Genomic DNA, 25,050 nt, shown 5'->3' on the forward strand with positions numbered 1-25,050 from the left:
TAAGAGGTCACACTTCCTCTCACCTTTCCCGCTATATTGAGCCCACAGTTGGGCCTAGTGTAGGCCCGGTCTCCCAAGCTTCCTCTGACAAGTGTCAGTGATACAGCTAATAGCAAAGTTGGAGGAACCAGGAGCGGTCAGCGAGATCGTCCTTCCTGTTAGCCCTCTTCTCTTTGACTTCTCCTTTGTGCCCTTGCTGCTCTTGTGTTGGTGGAGTGCGGCTGAATGCCTTGGCAGATGCGAGCTAGACAGTCTTATTTTTCAGTCCAGGATTCCAGGATACCAGGATTTTTCCCTACCAGGCACAATCGGCATCTAGCTTCCCATGGCCCATGACCGCTCAGAGTCACGCGTGGATTGACTTCGGCCAACTTTACGGCAGTACACACCTATGTAGTGTAGTAAGCGGCATGTGCCGCTTATACGGTACGTTCGGCTATTGGTGTCTACTCGCATTCGGATGAGGGGTTGCCGAATACCCATGTACAGCAGCATTGATCGGTATATGCTGTTTATTGTTTCGTTATCGCTTAACAGCTGCCTGGGTAGTAGATAATATCTGCTGTTGCACAATGCACGTACTACTTGTAAAGTTGGTCAAGATACCTAAAAGCGGTAGTAGGAAAAGCAATAGGGCCTAGTATAAAGACTCTAGCAGTTCTAATCCCTGTCAATACTTCCCCTTGAATAGGATCCTGTCTGGAATATCCAGGTACTTGGCTGTATTAGTGTGATTTACCTACTCATACCTATCGGGCTATGTAAATGCCTAATCGGGAGTAGTAATCCATATCCATCCGTATGTTCACCATGCCCTAACAGAAGAAACACCAGGGGACTCTTGGCAGTATAAACGCATACACGTATGCAACCAATCGCCTAACTGTCTTTCTTCCGGTTATGCTGGGTGCTGAATAAGAAAGAAAAGGTAATCCTGTGTACTGTCTAGCCAGCTATCGCACTCGGTATTTAGTCTTTGTTCTCCCCTTCAGGGTGTCTTTACTATTCAGGCAATTAGTGGACAGGGCGGCCCTAAGTGGGCAAAGATCATCACGGCCCGACCCCTGCGCCATAATAACGAGTGTCACGATAGATCTGGCATTTCACATAAGACGCACCACTGGGTACTACACTCACTCACTAATTACCTTGGAATCTGACTTGGAAAATACCTTGGAAGATTTGAGACATTAAAAGCAACGATTGGTAACAAACAACTCATCAAGCGGCCAATAAAGAAGCAAAAGCTGCTTCCCGCCCCGTAATCGTTAGCAAACTACAGGACTTTCGTACCAGCATCAGCTAATGAGCGCCGAGAGACTCTGCCATTACTGCTAGTAATGCTAGTAATACTCTTCTACTAATACTCCCTTGTCATATTGGGGTACGAGGGCTGATATCCATACACCTTTCCCGATTCTAAAATGGTTAGCGAGACGCGAAGCCCGAAGGGAAAATGCATACATACATACGGCTCCGATGGCGATTATCCTATCAGGTATAGGTGTAGTGTATGCTAGTCTCATCCATTCAAGCTAGCATCCTAGATCAGCAAGCCAGGAAGATTGGGACCGGGCCGAGAAGTAAGATAAGGGGAAGAAGCTGTCCCCCTCGTGCCTATATATTAATCTTCTCATATCTTACCATCGGGACCCGAGTCAAGAAAAGCCAAGAGCCTGGTTCACATTCTGTCAACTGTCATATTTAAATACATATTATCCAATTTTACGCCCTGAAAAGATACATCATTTTCCTCTTTGTCTCTTCTATTTTCTATTTCTTTTTGTGCTTTTCCTTCTCCTTTTCTTCTCACAATGGTTTTGGTCAAGCGTTATGGCCTGCTACCAAGCACGGCCAACAAGAAAGCCATCAAGTCATACACATTGGCCATCCCTAAGGCTGAGTTAACTCGCATGAACACACTTGTGGAACTCTCCAACATAGCAACCCCAAATTACGAAAACACAGGCGCCGACAAGTCTCAAGAGTTCGGTGTAACACGCGATTGGCTTGTGGCCGCCAAGGAGAGATGGCAGAACAGCTTCATCTGGTAAGTAATCTCTTGATTTTTAACAATAAAGAATCAGAGCATTTCTAGAATAAGTATTAATGACGTTATCTGCTATAGGGAAGAGAGAGAGAAGCTCGTCAACTCTTTTCCAAATTTCAAAACAGCGATACCAACTCCCAATGAAGATGGTTCTCCAAGTGATGTCTCCATCAACGTCCACTTCACAGCCCTCTTCTCCAAGAAGAAGGATTCTGTGGCGGTGCTCTTTGTGCACGGCTGGCCTGGGTCTTTCTTTGAATTTCTGCCCCTTCTCAAGCTACTACGCGAGAAATACCCAGATGAAGACAGCCTACCATACCATATCATAGTGCCATCAATCCCAGGCTACGGACTTTCCGACGCCCCTCCAATGAACCGAAACTTTACAGTCACTGATGCCAGTTACATGTTGGATCACCTCATGTCCAAAACACTTGGAATTAAGTCCTACATTAGCCAAGGAGGCGATGTGGGATCATTCATATCCCGCTATAACGGCTACAACTCTCCAAACTGCAAAGGTGTTCTCATAAATTTCTCTCCAGTCCCAAAGCCAGAGGGTGCTACTCTCGACGACATGGACGAGGAAGACAAGATTGCCATGAAGCGATATGAGTGGTTTGTCACGGGGGCTGTATCATACATGGGGATGCATGCTACTAGGCCGTCTACCGTCGGGCTGGCCATAATGACCAATCCAATCGCAGTACTCGCCTGGATTGGCGAGAAGTTCCTCGACTGGACTGACCCAGCTTCGTTCCCTCCAACATCTCATACCAGCAACCAACAATCAAACGGATCCACAGCTTCTCCATATTCTATAGAACTGATGGACGAGGCTATTGCGGGAGCAGCCCTATACTACCTTACCGGATGCATAGGAACATCATTGTACTGCTACCGCCAATTCTTCCCTCAAGGCAGAGATGCAGCCTCCACAGTGCAACGGGACCTGTACATTGCTAAGCCGAAGCTCTTTGGTTACTCCTTTTTCCCATGGGAGGTCATGGGAGCGCCAAAGGAGTGGATTGCCACAAGCGGCGATATGGTGTTTTTCAAGCGGCACCCTAAGGGAGGGCACTTCGCCGCATTGGAACAGCCAGAGGCTATATGGGAGGACGTGGAAGAATTTTTGCAACTATTACCAGCATATTTATAATGTCGGTATGATGGGTGGCGTCATGGGGGGTTTTTGCAATGGTGTTCAAATTTCATGTTTTGTTTAGATATTCAATCCTGCTCATCGCTTCGTTCCAAAAAGAATCAAAATTTCGCTCCACACATTTATACATGAACTCTGTGACTTGTAGCTGGATTCCAAGAGTCTAAACATAAGAAAATGCCAATGGATATGGCCATGTCATTCCAAAAGAGAGAGAGAGAGAGAGAAAGAAATCAAGTCCTGCCACGGAACCCGCCGTCTATTCCATAGTCTGCAAGACACAATCCATGAACTGGGGACATCTCGCCATGAACCAAGCCCCTTCTAAGTTTCGCCATCTGCCACAACACTTCCATATCTACTCCAAATGCTGTTGCTCTGGGAAGAACCACGGGATTTGGTGGCCTTGAAACTCTTTGATTAATCGAAAACTGTTTCCATTTGGAGATTGCCTCATTTCCAATGAGGGGATCGACAACCTCATAAAGAATGGCCTTACTCTCAGGCGTAGGTAGAACCTCTTCAAACACCACCGCACCGTACTGCTCTAGCTGCTCAATAGGAGATAATGATTGATAGTCTGCATCGGATTCCTTCTCTGGCCGAAGAGCAAGTCGTAGCGTTCTCTCTAGCTTCCTCTTGTCTCCTCTGCCGCTCACCATGACGAGATCGCAGCTCCTGATCGGGTCACTTGAGACCTCGACACGTGTAGCAGCCTGCTGCATCCATTTCACAAAAGGATGCATGATTCCCCACCAGATCGCGAGATCTGATAGGAACATGTTGAAGTCGAATCGGACATAGCGGATGCGCGTCCAGTTGAGTAACCCAGGATCTCCACCATAGATGTAATCAAGGCTAATGTCCTTGGCTTCTAGAAGATATGGCCAGTCCTGGATGCGCGAGGATGCATCAATCATTCCACGGAATCCCGGTCCTTCGAACACTCTCATGGATTCTTTAAGGATAAGCAGATCCATGGCATTTGTAGGGATTTTCGGTTTCTCTCTCTGCGCTTCGGTATCCGGCAGAGGCTTATCAGGAGGAGTCGTATCCGCAAAATGAAGGGTGTCAATGTCAAAGTTGAATAGGATACACGGCGAGGAATCCAGGACAATGGGCCATATTTCATAAGGCCATGAGACCAACTTGTGATTCAAAACAGTGCGGGCTTCCAGGTACTGGTAATGCTTGTTCATGATGGCACGAGCTTCTCGGTTGATATGCATGGCAACGGGAGGGCGAACGGTGCATTTTACACTCCAAAGACCTCTTCCAACCCGGCGAGGGATGAGACCAACAAGCCGGGGCTCTATGGTGTCGAGCCATATCTTTTCGCGCAGTTCGTAGGGAAGTTGAGAGAAGTTGACCATCTTATCGGCAGATTTAGTACCGTAGATGAGATGAGATGTAGAATTACAGCAGAGCAAGAAAACAAGTCAATAGATGAGAGAACGAGAGTCAGCAGGCGGATATATGCGTGGCTTTTGAACGAAAAGATTGACTTTGTATAAAATTGAGCGGCAAATGCAGAAGACAAACACTAGATAAGGCCATGCGTGTCATTTGATGGCACAGACTGTCATCAAGAGGCTGGGCTGAATGTGAGGCACCAAAGTCTGACACTGACAGGGATGTGCTTGAAGTGAGGCTCAATGCTCACGAGCAGGTGGTAAAGGCGCAGCCTAATCTCAATTCTTCGAGAAAAAGAGCAAAGACAGCTAAAAGTAAAGCAAACGCTTGGAAGATTTGATTATACGCGAATTGGTCCTGCAGGTTGTTTGAAGCTGATCGAGTCTATAGAACGACGTAATAGCGGATAATCCCCGATTGCTGTGGCTTGGCTCCAGGGTAGGCCATTCCAACTGGCTGTCATGCATCTGCCCCTCCTATGTACATGTACAGAGAGCCTGAGCCGTCGGCGCTTCAGTGGTGCGTGTCCCGCTGAAGCCTTGCGCTGATGCCACTAGTCTCCAAGCGGCAAGGTGCCAGCCCAGTGCCTTGCCTGGAAGCTCGAACAAGGCAATCGAATCGCAGCTTCGTCATATTGTCTGCTCCATTATACCACAACAACAGCTCCCTCCGAACTTCGCATCAGCTCACCTCACCAGCTCTGACTCCAATCCGCCCGGACCTCGACAGAGCTGCCGTCGCCATCATGGGCTCAGATCCGCAATACGTCAAGTGGCCCTTGCTGCCGCTCTCCCAGCACGTCTTCACCCTCACAAATGCCTACGCTTCCAAACAGGCCCAGCAGGCCGCCGCCAAGGCCCTGCAAGATGCCATCGCCCAGGACAAGATGGCCCCCTTCTACCGGTACTTGGCCCACCCAATCGAGGGTATTCTGAACGCAGTCGGCGAGAGCGGCTCCTCAGCAGCGGGCAAGCCCCCGAGCCGGAAATCCAGCCTGGTGGGCATGGTGGCGACCAAGGCGGCACCTGGGGCAGTCAACCTACCATGGGACGAGGATTTATACAACAAGCTGAAGGAGGACAATGACAAGGAACTGGCCGAGTTCCAGAAGGAGCAGGATGAGGCGGAAGAGCAGGCTGGCGAGACCGAAGTCATGGCTGCCAAGGGCAAACGGGCTGACTTTTGGGCTCGAGTGGGCGACAAGGTACGCATTCATTCCTCTGATGCTGCAACGCTGCTGCAACCGCCGCAGAGGCGCTCTTTGCAAGAGTAGTGGCGGGGTTATCGAGCTGAGCTGCTGACCATACTTGACTGCAGGACAAAGCAATTGCCGAATTCGAAAGCTTATTCGAGAAGACTGGCATCCTGGGCACCAAGATCGACCTGGTCCTCGCCACGATACGCATGGGCCTCTTTTACGGCGACAAGCCCCTCGTCAAGAAGCAAGTTGAGCGAGCAAAGGCACTGGTCGAGACTGGTGGTGACTGGGACCGTCGCAATCGCCTAAAGGCCTACGAGGGCCTGCACCTCCTCACCGTCCGCGCATACAACACAGCCGCGCCTCTCCTGCTCGACTCCCTCTCCACATTCACCAGCTACGAACTCTGCACCTACTCCAACCTCGTCGTCTACTCCGTCCTCGCCGGCTCCGTATCCCTAAAGCGTGTCGATTTCAAGTCCAAGGTTGTCGATGCCCCCGAGATCAAGGCCATCATGGGCGATGGCGAGGACAAGCTATTAGCTCTCAGCGGTGCCCTGAGCGCTGGCCCCGGCGCGGATGACTCCACGGGCGATAAGCTTCCCAAGGCAGCCACCACGACGGCGGTTAATCTGACGACTTTGGGCTCCAGCTCCGACCAGCCCGAGGCGGAGATGGCCATCGATTTCAGCCCTCTCGCTCTGTTGGTCAGCAGCCTGTACAACGGCAACTACAAGACCTTCTTCCAGTCTCTTGCCTCAGTTGAGGAGCAATTCTTAAACCACGACCGCTACCTGCACGAGCATAAGAGCTGGTTCATCCGAGAGATGCGCCTTCGTGCTTACCAGCAGCTGCTGCAGAGCTACCGGGTTGTTGGGCTAGAAAGCATGGCAAACGACTTTGGCGTCACTGTTGACTTTTTGGACCGGTAAGTTGGCTTTGTGGCACCATTTTCCTGTTAATTTTTAATTGTTTACTTTTCTTCTTCTTCTTCTTCTTTTTTTTTGCGGCTGCTAATAAACGTTGTAATAGTGATCTTGCTCGATTCATCGCCGCTGGCCGCATCCCTTGCACCATCGACCGTGTCTCTGGCAAGGGTGTCATTGAGACCAACCGTCCCGATGATAAAAACAAGCAGTACCAGGATGTCGTTCGCCAGGGTGACCAGCTGATTACAAAGTTGCAAAAGTACGGACAGGCTGTTAGACTAAGGGGTAGTGAGAGAGCATGAGCGAATTGATAGAAAGGTGATGATTTATTAAAGGGGAGAGAGGGGGAAATGAGGGGGTCGTAGATTCTTTTCACCTCCTACTCGCTACATCAAGAGGGAGAACAAACAACACAACATGTTTCCCCCATGAGCTGTGTATCACACGAATTAATACGAAGTGATTGCAACAGACAAATAGAAAACAAAATGATCCCAAATATGAAACTAGAGCGTCAACAATATTTGATCTAATGGTGTGGAGTGTGTTTGCCACAAAGGTAGGCCATCTTTCGTATATATATATAAAAAAAAAAATAAGAGCCCATATCTATCATTTTCTAGGAGACTATGTTATATCCATCCCGATTCACACTTAGAAGACGCCACGACAAGAAATTTCCAAGTATTCGCTCACTTTCCCAATGAAATCACCCCCACCTCCTCTTGACGTGCAAAACTTTTTCTTTGATTAAAAACATTTACCTGTACTTGTCCATGAACTCCTTGTGGAACTTGGTGATTCTGTCAACCCACTCAGTTCCAGGAGCAAGGAAAGTGGTACGGAAGTGCAGGGTGCCCTCCTTCTGTCCGAAGCCGCTGCCAGGGATGACGCAGACGCCGGTGGCCTCGAGCAATCTCATGCAGTAGAATTCATCAGGCGTGCGGTTCTCAGACTTGGCAGCCTCAATAGCCTTCTGGGAAAGGGTGATGGAAGGGAAGAGGTACATGGCGCCCTGGGGCTCGCCGCACTCGACACCCTCCATCTGCTCAAAGGCCTTGTGAAGGGCATTGGCGCGCTCACGGAGACCGTTGGCAACGGCGTTGTACTCCTTGTCATAGAGCTCGAATGAGGGCTCGCCAGGCTGGGGAGGGTTGACCATGAGCTCGACAAGGCACTGGGCGATGACGGGAGCGCAGAGCATGATGGAGACGAACTTGTAAATGGCGGCCTCGACCTCGGCGTCGAAGCCGACAAGCTCGAAGTAACCACCACGGTGACCGCACTCGCCGACCATTCCCTTAGAAATACTGTGGAGAGAGGCAAGCTCGACATCATCATACTTTCCAGGGTTCTCCTGCTGCAGCTTGCGCAAGACACCCTTGAAGCTGTGGAACTTGCCAATGAAGACGTTGGTCTGGTAGACCTCGTCAGCCATAATGACGAGCTTCTCCTTGCTGGCGAAGTCGATCACAGAGCGGACATCTTCCTCAGAAAGGGAAGCTCCGGTAGGGTTACCAGGGTTGATGACGACAATGGCACGGACGTCGACGCCGTCAGCCTTGGCCTTGTCGTATGCTCCCCGGATTGTGGCGAGATCAGTGGCCCAGGCCTTGGATTCGTCGAGGTAGTAAGGAACACAGGTGGCGTCGAGGACGGAGAGGGTGGCGGTGTAGAGAGGATACTGGGGGATGGGGACGAGAACGCCAGATTTGTCGGACTCGGCGAGGATGTGAAGAAGAGTGTTGACTCCGGACGAGGCACCGGCAGAGAGGTAGATGTGGTCAGGGTCGGCAGAGAAGCCGTCTCGTTCTAGGGAGCCACAACGTTAGTCAATCAGATTCAACCCAAACCGCAAAATCAGGCACGGGAATGCCACTCACTCTCGAGGAACTTGGCAATGCTCTCCTTGATAGCGTACACACCGCTGCTGGCGCTGTAGGCACCAACAGAGCCGCACTGCTTGAGCAGCCACTTGGCACGCTCAATGACGTCGGTCTTGTAGCCAAGGGCGTTGATCAGGACATCCTCCTTCTCGAGCAGATTGGGGTACTCAAGCAGACTGAGCACCTGGCGGAAAAAGGTGATGGGCTTCTGGTCCAGCTGCTGGGGGTTGCCAATGTTGGCCGAGACAACCTTGTCGAAGGGCAGGCTGGTGTCGCCCTTGCTCAGGCGGGCACGCAGCTCCTCCGACTTGACGGCGAGCTCACCGCGGACAGCATATTCAGCTGCGCGGACGTGCGGGTTGATGTTGTTGATATTGAGGCGGCCCATTTTCGCGGTAGTTGAGAATGATCGAGGAACGAGTCTGCGATGGTGGGGTTGAAATGTTCTAGATGGCGGGGTGGAAAGTGTGAGCAAGGATCGCCGATAACCGGCGGCTTCTAGATCTTTTTTTTTTTTTCCTTCAAGTTAGCAAGAGATCTAGATAAGGGCCAGAAAAAAAAACTTTCAAAATGTTGGGGAAGAAAGCAGTCTGATGGCGGGGGAATAGAAAATCTGTGGAGCAGCTCTGCGTCGTTCTTATGCCTCTGGGCCAAGGAAATTGTCGGCTGATGGCAAGGAAAGCCACGGGATCTGCGCGCTTGCAGCAGCCGCTTTGGTCCAGGCCGTAAGCCGGGAAGGGCTTCACCACCACGCCTCATCTGGCATATCGTGACACAACGGAATGAAATCAGCGCATGAGTCGCTCCACGCATCGTCTGTCGCGCTCTGTCCAGATTGGTGGAGCAGGGAGGATGGCTGCGGCATTTGTCGTTTTGGGACAGCAAGGATGGCCCAGGTGCAGCCTCTGGGCTGTTGGATATTGCAGCTTCTGCATGAGTCGTTGTATAATAGAAACAGAGCTTCCCCGGAAGTCGTAGACTAGAGCTTGCGCTGCGCTCCCCGGATCCGTATAATTGTCGTCGCACCAGGATTTCTTGTTCGACGTCCGCTTGGATCATGTGCAAGGTGGAATGTCACGAAGGGCGTAACCAAAGAGAGAAGCCTGGAAGAAAGAGTAACGCAAGAAAGAGACTTCAGAATCCTACCTGTTATCCGCGAAGCACCGAGCAGCAGTCGCCCACTCGCGGCGCCAGACAGCGCACTGCTGCCAGCCAACAGTGCTCTTGGCATGATGCCCAACTTCAACGATGGGGGAGATGTTGATGAGTTGGAAAGAGAGAAAGTCCAAAGCCCACAAACCGCGGAGATATAGCTGGAGCGCTACCAAAAGCCAAAAGGGCGGATGCTTTTTTTCGTTGGCTTTCGAGTCCGACTTCGTGGCTTCCCCCCTACAGCACTTGGCACTTGGGCCGCAGCCTTTATCTGTCGCTACATAATAGGGTTACATACTCCATCAAAGCCTGTTGCGTGATAGGCCGCTGCATCCTCCGTAAGCTAAAGGGACATGGTAGAAATTGGCATTCCTATGTCGCCGTGTCTCTGTCAGCGCAGAGCTGAGAGTAATCTACTTTCTCAGACCGGTGATACTGTAATTACGGCGCTGCGTTTTCCTGATATCGGACCCCTGCGCCGTGGCAGCGGTACCCCTGGGGACCCTAGTAAGAAGCTTACTTGAAATAGCTGGAACAAGCAAAAAGTAAGCCGCTATCGGCGCGGCTTGGTCACTGTATGCAAAGCTTCATAGATCTGCCGCCTCAAACCTTTACTGCAAAATTATAGTGCCAAAAACACGAATATCCACTGCACGTCGGATGTCGGCAGCTTATTCTTCCGGGCCAAGCAAACCATCCCGCCATACCAGGAATTTACGCTGCTATCGCGATTATGTCGAACGACATCATTTGAGCGCCAGAGGTATCGACAAAATGGCCAAGAAAGGTGAGTTTCCGCTTCTTCGCTTCAATGGAATCTCGGGAGCTCCCATTGTAGACATATCAACAAATTGAATGAAGCTAACATCCTCTGTAGCAAAGGCGAGATTGATCAATGTCCGGCTCATCTCCATGGCCATGACCGGCTTCTTCTATACCTTCAAGCGGCCTAGAACAGCTCCCATGATGGGAATGCTGAAATATGATCCGATAGGTATGACATCGAGCTATAATCAGTGCTATTATTTGAACGTTGCTAAAGGTGCCGCCCCATTAGTCCGAAAGAAGGTCTTATTCCTAGAAACGAAAAAGCGATCGAAATAAAAAAGAAAGATTATTCCCCTTCTCCCCCGAGCGACGTCAATCCCACTGTACGCTCAGAGGATGTGAAAATAATGATTGGGTTGCGGGCAGTCTGGTTGTTTCAGAGCCCGCAGCTATGTATATGTACAACATGAAGAGCATTTCTGGAGTTCGAGGGTGGGCTGGTATTGCGCTCGATGCGCTAGAAAGTCAAGATATATATGATCTGTTTGGAAATAAAAAGGAAGAAAAGAAAGTCACTCTCAAATCATTTATGCACAAGACTATTACCAAAAATAAAGATTGTCAATTCATGTACGATTGCAAACTTAAGCTACCTGATGGGAAGCTATTCCCAGTCCAAAACGCAATCATCAAGAAACTAGCAACATGGATCTAGCCCATCACGTATTGGACTTCTCCATTGGGCTACTCGTCAATGTAACTCGAGGTTCTGAGCTTCTTCGGGTCTCGGTAGCTGGGGTTATCCAGTTGCGAAGACATTAGAGTGTCCTGGGGTCTCTCTCGCTTCTTGCTGGCTAGTTGAATATCCCTCTCAAAATCGGCTACAGTAGGAAAACTCCAGTCATGTCGAACCATTCTAGAACAAATTTCAGCAACCATTTGCTTTGATGAAGAACCTGTTTTGTTAAGAGAGCTATTCGAAAGGCCTGGGGGCTTGCTCTGGTTAGCCTGGTTCGTGTTGGAGTGGCTTTCTATACTGCCTGATTCGATTATGCCAGACTGGACCTGCCCCTTGAGGATTGACCTGAGCTGTGTAATTTCACGGCGCCGCTTCTGCTCTTGGATCACCGTTGGTGGCGGTGATGGCGAACCCTCACCCGGATCCGGACTATGGACGGTGACTTTGCGGAATGCACCATCTTCTTTAGCCGGTTGTTGGTTTTCTGCCTCTCCGTTGGATCTAGTGGAAGGTGCCGACGGGTTATTGTCTGCTTCGATAGTTGGCTCTGGAGCTCTAGATACTAGTTCTTGTTGAACCCATTCGCTCTCTATTGCGAGATAGCTGGTTGAAGACTGAATAAATCTACTGATTTCCACAAGTCTATCGATCTTCTTCTCGCAAACTTTGACAGGTGAAGTTTGTTCTTGTACTGTCTTTAACTGCGCTCGTACTGCTTCGATACTTTGAATCTCTTTCAGCCATCTATCACGAAGCACTTCGTTTTCTTGAGCTTTTTGCTCAAGTTCATGGAGTTTGCGAGTTAGCTGTGTAGCAGATTCACGTTCAAGTTCTAAAGTCGTCTGCAACTCATAGACTTTGTGATTTTTTTGTGGGACAGGCTGCTTATGCTCGTCGACATGAGCTGCCAAAGTTTTTGCAATATTTCCGGTTTCAACGAGTAACCGTGATATTCTGTCATTCTCCTGCCCAAAACCCTGTTCTAAAACGCCCTGAAGCTCGGTAGCAGCGCTGCGAACTAATTTGGTGGCTTCTTTTTCACTATTTTGAACCCCGGAGATCATTGTATCAATCTTTGTTGCGAAGCCTTGATGCATCTGCTGAAGCCGACATTCCATATCGTCGAGCCTCACCTCACGGTCTAAGAATCGCTGTGTCAAGTCTTGTGCGAGAACGTCGGCGATGCGCTGGTGACTTTGCTCGCTCTCGACCAACGAGTCGAATTTCTGCCCGATGTGTTCACAGACAGTTTCTGCCTTCTTTAGACCGCCGCCAAGTTCTCTAATTTGTTTGAAGAGATCCTGGATCTGCACGCCATTTTCTTCCTTGTCTTTTCCCCATCTATTTACCAGCTCAAGCGCCTTGTCTTTGAATTGATCAAGATTCTGCCGAATGGATGACTCTAACTGTGTGAGTGCACTGGAAGAATCTTTTTGCGCACTCTCTAGCGAGAAAATTACTGGCGAAAGACTATTTATGGTGAGATTGGAGAGCACAGCAAGAAATATTCATGGAGAATCTTACCTCTCCTTGATGCTTTTTTCGACGGCACCTAGCTCGATGGTGAGATCCTCTCGCGAAAGCATATTACTCGCGACGAATGTCCCGCCATTAATCAAAGTATCTAGCCTGCTTATATGTTAGCCTTTCTTTTTCTCAGGGTATCGGAGCACGCCGAAATACTTCAAATTTAGCATATTCATCATTTCTGCGCTTTGCCGAGCATCCAGTTCACGTTGTTCGTTCTGTGTGGCATGGTGCGTCATCAAAGCTTCTACTTTGGCTTCCAACGTTTGAACACATTCTCGTGCTACACCCATTTCTTCTCCCTGAGCGCGCAGACTATCAGCGAATAGCTTCTCCTGAGCCAATAAACTTTCTTGATGGCTCAACTTCTCCTTTAACACAGTTATGACCTGATCCTCTGTTTCTTTGTCAGTTATACCCCGTTTACACCTGAGTATGAAGTCTCACTTTGGTGGATGTCTTTCTCTGTTTGTAAGCGATACTCGTCGAGACATCTTTTCATCTCTGCGCGTTTCTTCTGGCTGGTTTCTAGAGCTTTATCAACAGCATCCGAAGCTGAAGTTTTAACCGCCTTGTCTTTCCGTAATTGATCCATTGTCTCCTGACAAAGATCGCGAGAACGCGAAAAGAGATCTTGTTGTTCTCTGATTGCGTCATTAAGCCGCGATCGACTTTCTTGGTGTTTTTCTTTCAAAAGTTCTGATCGCTTCTTCTCTTCAGAGAGCTGCTGGCGTAACAATTCAAGCTCAGAGTTCAAACTTTTGTTATCTTCGAGGACACGGGTGTCTTCTTCAAGCAATGCCTTGTAAAGCTTCTCAGTTTCGCAGAGCTTGGCACCTTTCTGATCCAACAACGAGCGCGACTTTTCAAGCTCTGTTTCTTGATGCTGCATATCGCCACGGAGCCTTTGAATCTCTAAGCGGGCTTCCACGACTTCGTCGTCGGTAATATCGAGACATTCATTCAGGCATTCAGTAAAATGGGTCATGGCTTGAAACTGTTTAGCGAACCTTTTATGGACTCGCGATCTCTTTTTGGATATATTGCTGCTCGCCACTGAGCTTGATCGGTGGCGAGGCAGCTGCTTAGGATCTTTGGTTGAGTTACAGTGTATTGGCCTGACCAAAGAGTCCTTGTGGCGGTGATGCCGAGATTTGGGGTGGACACGATATGTGGGAAGCTCCAGATCACCACAGGTGCTGGGTGGTGACTTATGATGTTCATTTCGAGTCATTGGCTTTGTGTGAGGAGGCTGTTGTGCTAAGCGATATGTGCTATTATGCGTAGGAGGAGCCATTTTGAGGTCAGCGGCAGGCGGACTCTCTTGATATCGACTCTTTGTTGGCGAAGACGTAAGTTTAGGAGGCGATAACAGCCTAATACTCTTGTTTGCTTCGTCGGCACTCTTTGGCGAGCCACCTCGAGGATGTGACGAATTTTTAACATCTGAATGGCCAGAATGAATAGAAAATATGGGCTTCTAGAATAGGTCAGATAACGTGTCACACTCTTTAGATTGTAACATACAGGTTTAGACTCCTCAGATACTTCTGGTATACCGGACCTTATCTCAGCCGGTTTGTTCGGAAGACAAATCTCTGGCAAGTCCAAAGGCGAAGCTCTGGGTAAGGGAACTGTGATTTTGTTCTTTGGTGGTGAGGCAACCTTATGCTCGAACGATTCACAAAGCTGTGTAGCAGCGGGCATTACAAGTGAAGCATGCCGAGGAATATTGCTAAATTGGCCAGGACGAGGTGGCTCTCGCCGTTGAAACGTGAAACCCTCTGCGAGCGAGGCCTCGGAAATCTCCTCTCTATGATCAAAGCTACTCTGAGGCCAGTCTTTGGTACGATAATCTTTGGTTGCCTTGGGGAGACTTGGCTCAGGAACTAGTTGCGACATGTCGTCGAGGTCTGCTCCTTTGCTCATCCACATATAGCCAGGATTTCTTCTCCCAGAAGGCGAGCCTCCAAGGCCGTGTTCAGGGCCCTGCGGTCCCATCACAGCACCTCTTTAAATCGCCTTTGGGAGTGTAGGGCGCGAGACTGTAGCTATGCGCTTGGCTGAACTGCACGAGCTTGATGCGTAGAGAGGCACTGCACGATTGAAAGACCAAAGTATCTCGATACCCTCCCGCAGGGTCTGGAATCTGGGACAAAGAGCAATTGAATTTATTTTCTGGTCACAGAATTGAATTTTAACCGTCAAGGCGGTCGATTTGTGGCTAAGCGAGTCTATCTAGGCAGTAGCTGTAGAAGGAAAGAACGATGCGTCTTCCAGTCGTTGATAGCCGTCATCGCTACAAGTTGCGGCCGGAGCAGATAGTAATGGTTCGAACACTGATAGAAGCAGAAATATTTTGTATTTGTATTTTGCATTTGTTATTCAAGCTGTTTCTGAACTATAGAGTATATTAGCATGTGGCTATTTCGCGGGTTCCTTCAAAAAGGTAGCAATATGATTGTTCTCTCCGAGTCAAACCCAGGAGTAACAGGTCCCGGTCTGAAACAGCAGAGTATTAATAGAATTTGGCGCAGATTGGTTCAAATCAATGCAGAATGCCAAGAATCACAATTTAATGTTGCTCTGGTAATAAGCTGATACAATCATCATCTCTTGCTATCAAGCCCAATGCCACAGTTGAAGCGACTCGACTATCCTCAATAGCCTAAAGCGAAGTCCCATGAGTGCCTTGAGCGCCTCACCTGAAGCAATTGAAATCTTGAGACGCCGCAAATAGTCGGCGTTTAATGTTCGCCTCGCGGCCGCTTCATGGTCGTTAGAAGCCGCATGCCTTCTAGCCAATCCGCCACATCTGCATTATACAGAGCTTCACAGTCTCAAGCCCCTCGGATTCCACAGCCAGCGCCGCTAATGGCTAGCGACGAAGGCACCCCTCCAGAACAGGCAATCGAACGACCATCACTTATATCACCAATATCACCTCTGGGCCTTCTCAATCTCCATAAGCGCGATGCACCAGCTCCCCGAGTCACAAAAATAGGTCCTCTTTAGTCTCACATCGTCACGGAGCCGTCACAGACAAAACCTGTGGGCGCGCAGTGATGGCTCTCGCTCGTTGGTGCGCTCAAGTGGTGTCCAAGACAGCAGGGTTGAATCCTGTACACCTCATTGGCCACAACCCCTGCACGAGCCGTTGGCGTCGGCGCTTGTTTGGGGAGACGAGGCCAATCATGGCGGCGCACCGCCAGCGTTCTATCATGTCCAGGCACAGGAGCCACCAGAAGCCTAGCCAAGAGCTGCGCAAAATGGGGCGGATGAGCGTTGGAGGGCGGTAACTGATACTACATGGATCGCTGCCGGCACTGACATGCAGGAACTTGTCGCGGAAATAGCTGGGTAGAGTGGATGAGGAGTGAGGCGAGAAACACGAAGGCGGCAATAATAAATGCTGGGCTGTGGCACAGTACATCTTGGTCTTGACCCATCTCCGGTCTGGACGTCTGAGCTTTGCATCTTGTAGTTTTATTTTTACTCTGCTTTCGCTACCTGCTATTTGAAGATATCTCGTACGATATTTAGACTTCTCATACGACCATCTCGAATTTCGCATGACATACAGACGCCTACAAACATAGCCGCCAAACCAATCAAGGGCATATTATCATGTCGCAAACCTCCGCATACTTCCCTCTGGCGACGGACAATTCGTGGCAGGGCCAATCCGGCAGCATTACTCCTCAAGATGGAACGGATGCTGGCGCCGCGGGCGACAGCTCCGCCAATTCCATCACTCTCTCGACCGGAGCCCTGGTTGCCATTATTGTTGTAGTTGTAGTCGTTATCTTGATCGGTGGTAAGCAGATATCCATATTCCTTGGCCAAACTCGTCTGTATGCTCACACAAGCTAGTAACAACCGCTTCCCTCTTCTTCATTGCCAAGAAACGTGAATGGACCATCAAAGAAACTATTAGGAGATCGACGAAGAAAGTTGCTACTGCTCTTACTCCAAGGCGATCTGAATTTCCTCGCTCCGTCAAAGGCTCTACGCGCTCCAATCGCAAGGGACGAACGAAGCTTAACGACGACATCCCGCCAACTCCACGACTCCGGCCTGAAGACTTGGAGAAGGGCCTGGCTCGAAGCGAAAGCAAATCCGTTGGACGTAACCCGGGTGGGAAATAACGGCGAGAAGATTGGTGTGGTGTGTATGCGTGTGTGTATGTGTGTGGCTGTGCGCATGTTGGGGGGATATGCAGTTCAAGCGCAAAGGACTTGGATGGGAACGGCTAATGGCGAGTGCTTTTTTTGATTGATGAAATTATGATTTCGCTCACGGGCGTTCCGGTGTATGTACATATATCCTTTTGCTCTTTTTTTTTTTATTCTCTTTGATATTTCAAAATTTATGGGTATCACATCTTTCTGAATGTGTTCGAGCTGGCGCTTCGCCTGGTCTTTGGATTTCGCCTCTGTGGAGCTGGAGCCTCTTCCTCTTCTTGCTGCTGCTGTTTCTTTTTTCTCTCTGGCACAAATGTAACCTGTCGCTCTCCACGAACTTCGCCACGATCCGCCTTGTTGACGCGCGTAGATTTCTGTTGTCTTGAGCCCAATGCAGAGTCCTTCAGTGGCCGGCCCTCATTTTGTGTCGACGAGATCCGCATCACCACGTCGTCTTTAGGTCTAGAGATAGGCTCCTCTTCATCGCTAGATTCCTCGTCAGAGTCTTTGCCTTGGAACTGCACTGATCCATGCTTTGCCTCCAGAGCCTGTTGAACAGCGGTGCTAGGGTTGAGAGCCTTGAATTCACCGCTATTCTCGTCCACCATGAAGTCTTCGTCCTCGAAAAGCTGGGTGAATCGCTTATCTCCCAGAAGACCAGCATTGGTATCAACTTGGCCTCTGTTCTCCTGCTTCTTGAGAAGCTTGTCGGCAAATCTCTGGTTGACCTTGACTTTCTTGGTGCCTCTGATGCGGCTAGAGCGCTCTTTCTCAACCTTCTCCTTGATGCGCTTCTGTCTCTCGTCTTCGAATGCATAGGGGTTTGCAATAAGTCTAGCCTGCTCGTAGAGCTTAGATGCCACAAAGTATCCGTGCATGTATGGCCGCAGCAAGTTGGTTTTTCCAACCAAGTGGGATAAGCTGAGCTGTTTCAGTTCTGGCAGAGTCAAGAACTTGTAGTTGTCGTAGGTCTCAGTGCGGACTTCTTCCGCCATCTCTTCTACCATGTTGTCTAAGAACGAGCACCACCTTGGAGCTGAGCCTAGTTGGGGCACGAAGAATGCGTGTTGTTGCTTGCCCTCATTGGCTGTCAACAGCATGCCGGTGTTTTTGCACCAAGCCACGTCGTTGATATCCACCACAGGTTCAACCGATGTCCATGGGTCACCCGAAGCTTCATCCCAGATTTTAATGATGCGCTTGTCGGCCGACAGTATCTTCTTCTCTTGTGATGATGTCGTCATATGTATCAGTTTCTTCACGGGGAAGCCGTAGCCATGGTCTTTTTTGAGTAAGGGAGTAGGTCGACGAAGGTCGAATAGCTGGATCATACCACTTGAGCTGCCAGTCGCCAGTGACAGGCCCGACGGATGGAAATCCATTGTCGTGACACCACCTTCATGGCCGGCAAGTAATGCAACCCGTGATCTTGAACGAGGGTCCCAAAACTCCACTGTGCCTATTGATGTACCAAAGGCGAGCAAATTGTGTGTATCTTCAGCAATGGCTGCACAGTTTACGCTGCCAACATTGACGCCTCCTTGTAGACCACCGCCGAATTCATCGTCTCCTCCAACTTCGATCTGATATGACTTCATAAATCTTCCAAGTTCTAAGTTCATGCGAAAAACTTCTCCTTGACCATCAGCGTCGATGCCAACAGCCGGAACGAGAGCCTCAGTAGAGTGTCGATCGTAAACCAGATCTCGGCCGTATCTAGGAATGCGCACTTCATAGTGGCAGCCCATAGGAGTGTGGAATTCGAGCTTTCGATCATTCTGCAGGTGGAGAGATTTTGTGTAGTCGGTGGAAAGTAGGACAAAGGTCTCGTTGGTGGAAGTCGTGTGTCTTGCGAACGAAAGAGAGAGTTGTGGTAAGTTGTGGACGTGAAACTGGGGCTTGTATGTGCCCGTGCTCATGACCCATTCGCCATCTTCACTGATACGAACACACTGGCTTGCTTCTTCGAACTCGAAATCTTGCAGAAGCTCAACGCGACTCTGATACTCGGCATCGTCCTTCAGACTGCGCTTCCGGCGGCGAGCAAGCCAATCTGGAAGAGGGCGCGCAGTGGATGCGCCCGAGATTGTGTAGACGGGGACAGTCCCCGGATTGGACAGCTTCATGGCGAGGACGGGAAGGGAATATCAAAAGATGGGATTTGGACCTCCTCTGCGTGAAGTTTCTGCGTCAAGGTAAAAGATCTTCTGCCGCGCGCGGGCAATTGGCCTAACAAAAAAAAATCAAGGTGAAGAAAAAATCCGGCCCCGCTTCGGTGAGCGGTCTGACGCCCCCACACAAGCAATGCGGACTGGCCTGACCGAAGACTCGCCAGCCAATAACCAGCAACGCGCTGGATCCAGCACGCTCCGGACTCCCTGGACTCCCAGCCCACTGGCCCGGCGCTGTCAATTCCGCTCTCTGATCCGCGATGCGGTGCATTTTCGAAGTTGCTTGCTAATCCGAGATTTCCTCTGCCGCTCGCGTGGTCTATGGCCTGCGGCTGCACCTGGTGGCAACGATAGGGCGGCTGTTGTTCTCCTGAAAACTCTTGCCTTCCCCTTTACTCGACCCTCGACCCTTGGACGCCTCGTGACTAACATCAATCTGTTCCTCGAGCTCGGCGCGCCATCTGGGTGACGCTCTTGGACCCCATCGACCGAAGAGACTCCAGTTGAGATGGAGCTCGGACAACTAAGAGCATCAGAATCGCTTATCCTCATCGGGACTTCTTGATCTCGTCTGCCATACATTTTTCCTTCGCGGGCCTCTGTCCCGTCGTTTGCGCGATAGAGTCTGGAAAGCCGTGGCTCGGTGCCGACGACGGCGGACTACGCTGTCACCGGCTGCCGCGAGCCCGATTATTCTATAAGCAGCCGACATGGAGACTGGAGAATATGAAACTAATACACTGTCGATAGTGAGCTTGACGCCTTGCTTGATCGCCATTGCCCCTCATCTTTAGCTAACGTCGAGTTTTAGAATAGTGTCTCGTCCATCACTTATCGTCTATACGAACCGTCACCCAACTTGTCGCAAAACTTCGCTTCGGTTGCCCTGGAGATTGAGAACTCGCTGAGGGATAGAGGGTACATTGTTTTATACGATGCAGCTAGGAGAGGGCTATGGCACTTCCTATTTCTTACAAAGGATGAGGAGGAGAACTTGGACAAGGTGGGCGACAGCCTTAGACTGCCGTTCGATGTGCTCGAGCAGGGCCTCGTTGTAAAAGAAGAGGGCATCATAGAGCCTCCGATAATGCCAAAGCCTCGTTCTCAGGCTCTTCAATCCGGCAACACGCCTACGAGCCTCTTGTCAACTAATTCTACCTTGGAACAAGCCCACCGTCCAGCTCTCTCCTCACCTCTGCAAACCACTACACCATCCTCGCAAGATCACGAATTGAAAGCCGAATCCAGGACCAAGACAACAGCGCAAAGTTTGCTATATGAAAAACTTATCACGGCCGTCTCGCTAACGATATCGACTGCTTTTTGTCGTCGAACTGGGGCCATTCCTCTCAACTACAGGACGATTTTGATGTCTCCAACTGCGTATAGCGCACAGCCGCACGGAATTGCTATCGGCAGACCACAGATATTGGGCACATTCAGAGTTTACTTGACGACTACTGGGGCACTGGTGGTCGGTATTTCTCTAACAAAATGCAAAGGGATTCTGTCACTAGACGATACCGCCGCCTCTAGTCTGGCCCCTTCTGGCTACTCCGTCCTCGCAGCTCCTTTTGGCATCATGACTGCTACCCAGAATTTTGTTCCTGGAGACGGTGGCATGTCAAGCCTTGCTCAGACACCGATGACCCATTTTTTTAGCTTCCGTAACGGACTGGACGGCCAGGAGTCTTTGTGGAAACAAGCTTGCCAACGATTCTTAGATTTCAGGGGAATAGCTGCCTCGACACTGGGGGGATGTCTTTGGGTAAACCTCTTAGTACCCAAGTCCAAAAGTGTAGATTCCAAGGGCGACCACCGATCCTCTGGCGCACATTCCTCATTTACCCTACCATGGCCAAGGCGTCTGTGTTTCCGCAAGAAGAATGTCGACGCATCCTCTACTAGTCGCGTCGTAGATACTGTGCTGAGTGGCCATGAAGAAAGCCACGATCCTCTTGGCAACGCGAAAGGCTGGCACAGCTCTATTACTGAAAGAGAAGAGAGGATCAAACGAGTAATGGAGCGCACGGCGACTATGCCCAAAGACTCGCACCCGCAACCTGCAGATTCGAAGACACCTAAGCTGAGCGGCCTATCTCCTGTGGCTTTGCAACGCCCTAACACGGCAACAGCTGGTATCATGTACCCGACACCACCAGATGGGATCCAGCAACCCAACGGCGTCACTCCATCAATGGATGGTACTTTTTCCAGCCCAGGCAATCCCTTGTCAGCACAAATCATGCCAGAAGCAGATGTGACAATACAGAATGAGCCGGCAGGAGGGGATGGCCTCGACCAGTCTCCTAATGTTGCTGAACCCAAGAGACGGCGGAGTGATAACAATCTTCTCGGCGATACCGACAACATGCTAGGAGGAGATGTAGGGGGGGACATGTTTGACGACAACGATATAACTGAGGCGGACTTCAACTTCTTTGATGAGAAGCCTGGCGACCTTGATGTTGATATGGCGATGAGCGATCTGCCTAGCTCAGAAATGGCGCCGTCCCAAGCTGCTGAAGAACCCGTACGGCCTGTCGAAACCATGCAACAGCCTCTGGCACCGACGCCTATGTCCCTACCACCTGCCCCTTCTCTCCCTCCTTCAGCGCCAACTCCAGTTCCCGCCGTGAGTCCAACTTCTGCGCCTGCTCCTGCTCTACCAGCAGCGACCTCACTGCCGCCTCCTCCACAGCCGCCTCCTCCGCAGAAAGAAACGGTAGTATTTGCGAAGCCCGAATTAAAGCATGCCAGAAGCCAGAATGAAGATGCGGCCCGTCGAAACCGAGACATACGAGTTACACCCGCAAAGCGCGAGTCCAGCCCATTTGACCCTCATGCTGTTTTTAAGCGGGTAAAGGCGTCCTTGAAAATACCTAAATATGACTCCTCCATTTCATCTCAACATCCCTGGAGGAAAGCAAAAGTATTTGAGAGCCTTGATTTCGATCCAGCAATACCAATGATTAGCAAAAAATACGAACAAGGAGGTTTTTTCGACTTGAGCGGTCTTTCAAAGGTCGAGAGGATGGAAAAGGCAAATGGTGATGTTCGAGCTGTACCAGAGACTGATTATCTGAAACGTCATGGTAAACTTAACAGGAAACCAAGGGATCGTTCGACTGCTCGCCATGCTGGAGGCAAGCAATATTTTGCGTTGGAACCGCAAATACTGACAACCAGCCCCATGAAATTGGATGGGTCAATATCAGACAGAGAAGATGGTAACATAGAATCAGATCAAGATGACTCTAGCTACACGTCTGACGAACCTGGATCTCCGCACAAAGCCAGCATCAGGTTAATTCATGGAGATGACGATATCCTGTCTCAGATTACCTCCTTGAGAGATTGTGATATTGAGGAGCCCGATCATCAGCTGGCAATGGAATTACCGCGGTTATCGAAATCAGATATATCAGGAGTGCCACTCTCTCAACTTTTTCTGGATCCAGAACCGTTATTGTTAGATATGGGCTTGACCGACGAAGATGTAATCCAAATTGCCCAAATTGTGACTGAGCAAGCCGCAACTGGGTCGCTAGACATCTTCAATGCGTCGGATTTCGAGCCTGCAACTCTATCAGCGAGCGAAAAGCGCTCAGATTTATCTATACATGCTCGAGACGCGTTTTATACTCTTGAAGGGATTATTATGCACTTTTTCGAAGATGCAATGCCGGTGCGTCTCAAGGGTCTACTGGATATACAAGACTTGCCGATCTTAAGTCAGTTTATACCACGACATATAACTGGTAGAGAAGGAAATTCTGAGGCGATGCGCCCAAGCAATCTATACCAAATCCCAAGCCCTCATTTAGAAGTACAAAGAGCAGACACAAAACTCTCTGTTCTGCCTTCAGCTGTACCATTTTGGGAGAGTTTGGGTCTCTCACCTTCTTCTGGCAGCAAGAACATTAACGCGATCTGTGTCTTTCCTGGGTGGTCTGGAATGGGAGATAATGTTAAAGCCTTTTTGGATCGCGTTAAAAGTGTCTATGAACTGCTGAAGTTGGGCACATTTGAAGTCATGCCTCTTGGTGAAGATGTGGAAGCAGGCCTGTTGCCATATGAGGTTGATAGAATAACCACTTCACCAGATGCCACCGTGACCAGGCACGGCTCAGCCATGGTTGAATGCATGGAAGCACTGCGTGGAGTATTCAACAGCCTCACAATTACCGAGACGAATTTTGTTATTTATTTTGTTTATTCCCCCGAGAATCCTGGGACCATTATCGAATCATGCACAGCATTTCAGCGATTTTACGAATCTTACCAAAAGATTCTAGCAAGCCGAAAAGAACCGCCCCAGAACGAGCTGGTTTTGCAGCTGGTATCCACAGATCTACTCTCCTCCCCATCAGCCTTGGTCATTACTCAGACTTCAGATCTTGTCAGACTCTGTATCGAGACGTATGATCGCTGCACCTTATTTGGGGGACCAATGCCAGCCCCAGCAATCAGACTTGAACAATTGTTGCCGCGTATCATTGATTTCAAGCTGACCACGAATCCCTCAGCTTCCCTGATCCGTGAAAATTCATGCATTCACGTGGCATACTCCCAGAGCGTTGATGAGCGATGGGTTACTGCGGCGTGGACAGACGACAGGGGTAACCAGCAAGCGACGGCTGCCTACTGCATGGGAAGAAAAGGAAAGCCACCGTCTCGAAACATGACCGAGATCGCCAATGAAATATGGGAGACAACGCTGGAACTAATTTCCTCCTGGAATGTTCTTTGGAGGGTCATTATCACTAAATGCGGGCCGATGCCGCAGCACGAGGTGGATTTTTGGGTTGACCTGGCTCGCACCGAGATCCATGCCAAGGTCACACTGGTCTTGCTCACAGTTGACTCGAGTCCATCGCTTCAACTTTTACCACCGGCAATCAAGCTTCCAGCGCCCACAGCTGCTCTCCATACTCCAGTTTCTACTCCGCAGCCCTCTATGCAGTCTCCGGAGCCTGTTGCTACTCCTGCAACGCCTGCAGCTAATGCGACGGCCGCTACTCCTTCTAACGATGGTGCCGCGGCTGGCGCTGGCGATGCCGACTCGGATGATATTTTGGTTGACGCTACCGACCAAACTTGGGGAGCTATAGCCAGCCACCGACTAAGCAACTCCACCAGTATTTTAGAGGTACAGCTCTCTTTAATGAGTGGGTATTTGATCAAGAGGACAGGACTTAGGTTGGAAGATCCCCCCATCGTTATGGAGGTCAATCTAATATACACAGAGGCAACTCCACGAGTGCATGAACCTCTTTTAAGAGAGATGTTGGGATACTTTAGGGGACTAGGCACGCTGGCGAGGGCGCGTGGAGTGGTGGATAAGGAAGGGGATGTTCGACCCTGGCACGTTGCAGCGGCTGAAAAAGCTGTGCGTGCGCTGTATCTGTTAATGTGAGGTCATTTTCATGATTAGGCAGGGGAGAAGTTCCCCTGTTTGTTATTACCTCTATACGACGACAAACGTTGGAAACATGTCATTTGTTCTTTGGCGTTAACCTTTTTTCCCTTTTCATTGGCGTTGGGTATGGTATAGGCAGAGGTGGTCTTCATTTTCTGATTAAGGGAGTGATAGAAAGGGTGGGAGGTTGGAAGCAGACCATCCTATTACACAGGAGGTGTTTTGTCTCGTTCTAGCATATCTATGCATAAGGCTGGCGATGACATTTGCGGCTTTATAGATAGATTTTGATGTTGGGTGAGGGGAGCGGCGTGATATTCGGAGTATATGTATACATATATATTTTGTTTTAAATGAGGGATACAGTATACCTACCTCTATGGAGCAATAAATTGCATTGATTTCCGATATTCCCAGTCGGAAGAGACTTGGTCCAATATGTTATGGGG

General features: G+C 49.8%; 10 protein-coding genes across 10 annotated transcripts; 6 read left to right on the plus strand and 4 right to left on the minus strand.

Annotated features, from left to right (window-relative positions):
* The first annotated feature begins 1,295 nt into the window (after positions 1-1,295).
* On the plus strand, positions 1,296-3,868 carry TrAFT101_002671 (uncharacterized protein). The gene is made up of 2 exons (XM_024903441.2): positions 1,296-2,050; positions 2,129-3,868. Exons 1-2 carry the CDS (start codon positions 1,815-1,817, stop codon positions 3,207-3,209), a joined length of 1,317 nt encoding a protein of 438 aa, XP_024763793.1. The 5' UTR covers positions 1,296-1,814; the 3' UTR covers positions 3,210-3,868.
* Positions 3,446-4,585, minus strand: TrAFT101_002672 (uncharacterized protein; the record flags this gene model as incomplete). Its single annotated transcript, XM_024899284.2, has 1 exon — positions 3,446-4,585. One exon carries the CDS (start codon positions 4,583-4,585, stop codon positions 3,446-3,448), a length of 1,140 nt encoding a protein of 379 aa, XP_024763794.1.
* Positions 4,586-5,266: 681 nt separating this feature from the next.
* TrAFT101_002673 (uncharacterized protein) lies at positions 5,267-7,264 on the plus strand. The gene is made up of 3 exons (XM_024902336.2): positions 5,267-5,829; positions 5,943-6,751; positions 6,856-7,264. The coding sequence occupies exons 1-3, from the start codon at positions 5,371-5,373 to the stop codon at positions 7,052-7,054; spliced, it is 1,467 nt and encodes a 488-aa protein (XP_024763795.1). The 5' UTR covers positions 5,267-5,370; the 3' UTR covers positions 7,055-7,264.
* On the minus strand, positions 7,247-10,349 carry TrAFT101_002674 (uncharacterized protein). The gene is made up of 3 exons (XM_024899412.2): positions 9,785-10,349; positions 8,636-9,142; positions 7,247-8,564 (listed from the first exon to the last, which is right to left on the minus strand). The coding sequence occupies exons 1-3, from the start codon at positions 9,867-9,869 to the stop codon at positions 7,513-7,515; spliced, it is 1,644 nt and encodes a 547-aa protein (XP_024763796.2). The 5' UTR covers positions 9,870-10,349; the 3' UTR covers positions 7,247-7,512.
* On the plus strand, positions 10,225-11,470 carry TrAFT101_002675 (mitochondrial 54S ribosomal protein bL33m). The gene is made up of 3 exons (XM_024903442.2): positions 10,225-10,577; positions 10,668-10,784; positions 10,848-11,470. Exons 1-3 carry the CDS (start codon positions 10,451-10,453, stop codon positions 10,892-10,894), a joined length of 291 nt encoding a protein of 96 aa, XP_024763797.2. The 5' UTR covers positions 10,225-10,450; the 3' UTR covers positions 10,895-11,470.
* TrAFT101_002676 (uncharacterized protein) lies at positions 11,303-14,825 on the minus strand (the record flags this gene model as incomplete). The annotated part of the gene is made up of 5 exons (XM_066126667.1): positions 11,303-12,767; positions 12,822-12,926; positions 12,981-13,221; positions 13,272-14,304; positions 14,352-14,825. 5 exons carry the CDS (start codon positions 14,823-14,825, stop codon positions 11,303-11,305), a joined length of 3,318 nt encoding a protein of 1,105 aa, XP_065982771.1.
* Positions 14,826-16,289: 1,464 nt separating this feature from the next.
* TrAFT101_002677 (uncharacterized protein) lies at positions 16,290-17,227 on the plus strand. The gene is made up of 2 exons (XM_024899469.2): positions 16,290-16,641; positions 16,698-17,227. Exons 1-2 carry the CDS (start codon positions 16,452-16,454, stop codon positions 16,970-16,972), a joined length of 465 nt encoding a protein of 154 aa, XP_024763800.1. The 5' UTR covers positions 16,290-16,451; the 3' UTR covers positions 16,973-17,227.
* ENP2 (Small ribosomal subunit biogenesis) lies at positions 16,992-19,196 on the minus strand. Its single transcript, XM_024903443.2, has one exon. The coding sequence runs from the start codon at positions 19,132-19,134 to the stop codon at positions 17,203-17,205; it is 1,932 nt and encodes a 643-aa protein (XP_024763801.2). The 5' UTR covers positions 19,135-19,196; the 3' UTR covers positions 16,992-17,202.
* Positions 19,197-19,312: 116 nt separating this feature from the next.
* Positions 19,313-19,648, plus strand: TrAFT101_002679 (uncharacterized protein; the record flags this gene model as incomplete). Its single annotated transcript, XM_066126668.1, has 1 exon — positions 19,313-19,648. One exon carries the CDS (start codon positions 19,313-19,315, stop codon positions 19,646-19,648), a length of 336 nt encoding a protein of 111 aa, XP_065982772.1.
* A 241-nt stretch (positions 19,649-19,889) lies between these two features.
* TrAFT101_002680 (uncharacterized protein) lies at positions 19,890-24,598 on the plus strand (the record flags this gene model as incomplete). The annotated part of the gene is made up of 2 exons (XM_024910912.2): positions 19,890-19,928; positions 19,991-24,598. The coding sequence occupies 2 exons, from the start codon at positions 19,890-19,892 to the stop codon at positions 24,596-24,598; spliced, it is 4,647 nt and encodes a 1,548-aa protein (XP_024763802.2).
* Positions 24,599-25,050: the final 452 nt, after the last annotated feature.

The sequence above is a fragment of the Trichoderma asperellum genome, chromosome 2, assembly GCF_020647865.1.
Source record: "Trichoderma asperellum chromosome 2, complete sequence".
Classification (NCBI taxonomy): Eukaryota; Fungi; Ascomycota; class Sordariomycetes; order Hypocreales; family Hypocreaceae; genus Trichoderma; species Trichoderma asperellum.

Coding starts and splice junctions, on each gene's coding strand:
- TrAFT101_002674 (XM_024899412.2), bottom strand. CDS start 9,869: ATGCCAAGAGCACTGTTGGCTGGCAGCAGTGCGCTGTCTGGCGCCGCG. Junction 9,143..9,784: donor CGGTGCTTCGCGGATAACAG/GTAGGATTCTGA, acceptor AAAAAAAAAAAG/ATCTAGAAGCCGCCGGTTAT. Junction 8,565..8,635: donor CATTGCCAAGTTCCTCGAGA/GTGAGTGGCATT, acceptor GTGGCTCCCTAG/AACGAGACGGCTTCTCTGCC.
- TrAFT101_002677 (XM_024899469.2), top strand. CDS start 16,452: ATGTCGCAAACCTCCGCATACTTCCCTCTGGCGACGGACAATTCGTGG. Junction 16,642..16,697: donor AGTCGTTATCTTGATCGGTG/GTAAGCAGATAT, acceptor CACACAAGCTAG/TAACAACCGCTTCCCTCTTC.
- TrAFT101_002675 (XM_024903442.2), top strand. CDS start 10,451: ATGTCGGCAGCTTATTCTTCCGGGCCAAGCAAACCATCCCGCCATACC. Junction 10,578..10,667: donor CGACAAAATGGCCAAGAAAG/GTGAGTTTCCGC, acceptor CATCCTCTGTAG/CAAAGGCGAGATTGATCAAT. Junction 10,785..10,847: donor GCTGAAATATGATCCGATAG/GTATGACATCGA, acceptor CCGCCCCATTAG/TCCGAAAGAAGGTCTTATTC.
- TrAFT101_002671 (XM_024903441.2), top strand. CDS start 1,815: ATGGTTTTGGTCAAGCGTTATGGCCTGCTACCAAGCACGGCCAACAAG. Junction 2,051..2,128: donor TGGCAGAACAGCTTCATCTG/GTAAGTAATCTC, acceptor TATCTGCTATAG/GGAAGAGAGAGAGAAGCTCG.
- TrAFT101_002673 (XM_024902336.2), top strand. CDS start 5,371: ATGGGCTCAGATCCGCAATACGTCAAGTGGCCCTTGCTGCCGCTCTCC. Junction 5,830..5,942: donor GGGCTCGAGTGGGCGACAAG/GTACGCATTCAT, acceptor ACTTGACTGCAG/GACAAAGCAATTGCCGAATT. Junction 6,752..6,855: donor ACTGTTGACTTTTTGGACCG/GTAAGTTGGCTT, acceptor ACGTTGTAATAG/TGATCTTGCTCGATTCATCG.
- ENP2 (XM_024903443.2), bottom strand. CDS start 19,134: ATGAAGCTGTCCAATCCGGGGACTGTCCCCGTCTACACAATCTCGGGC.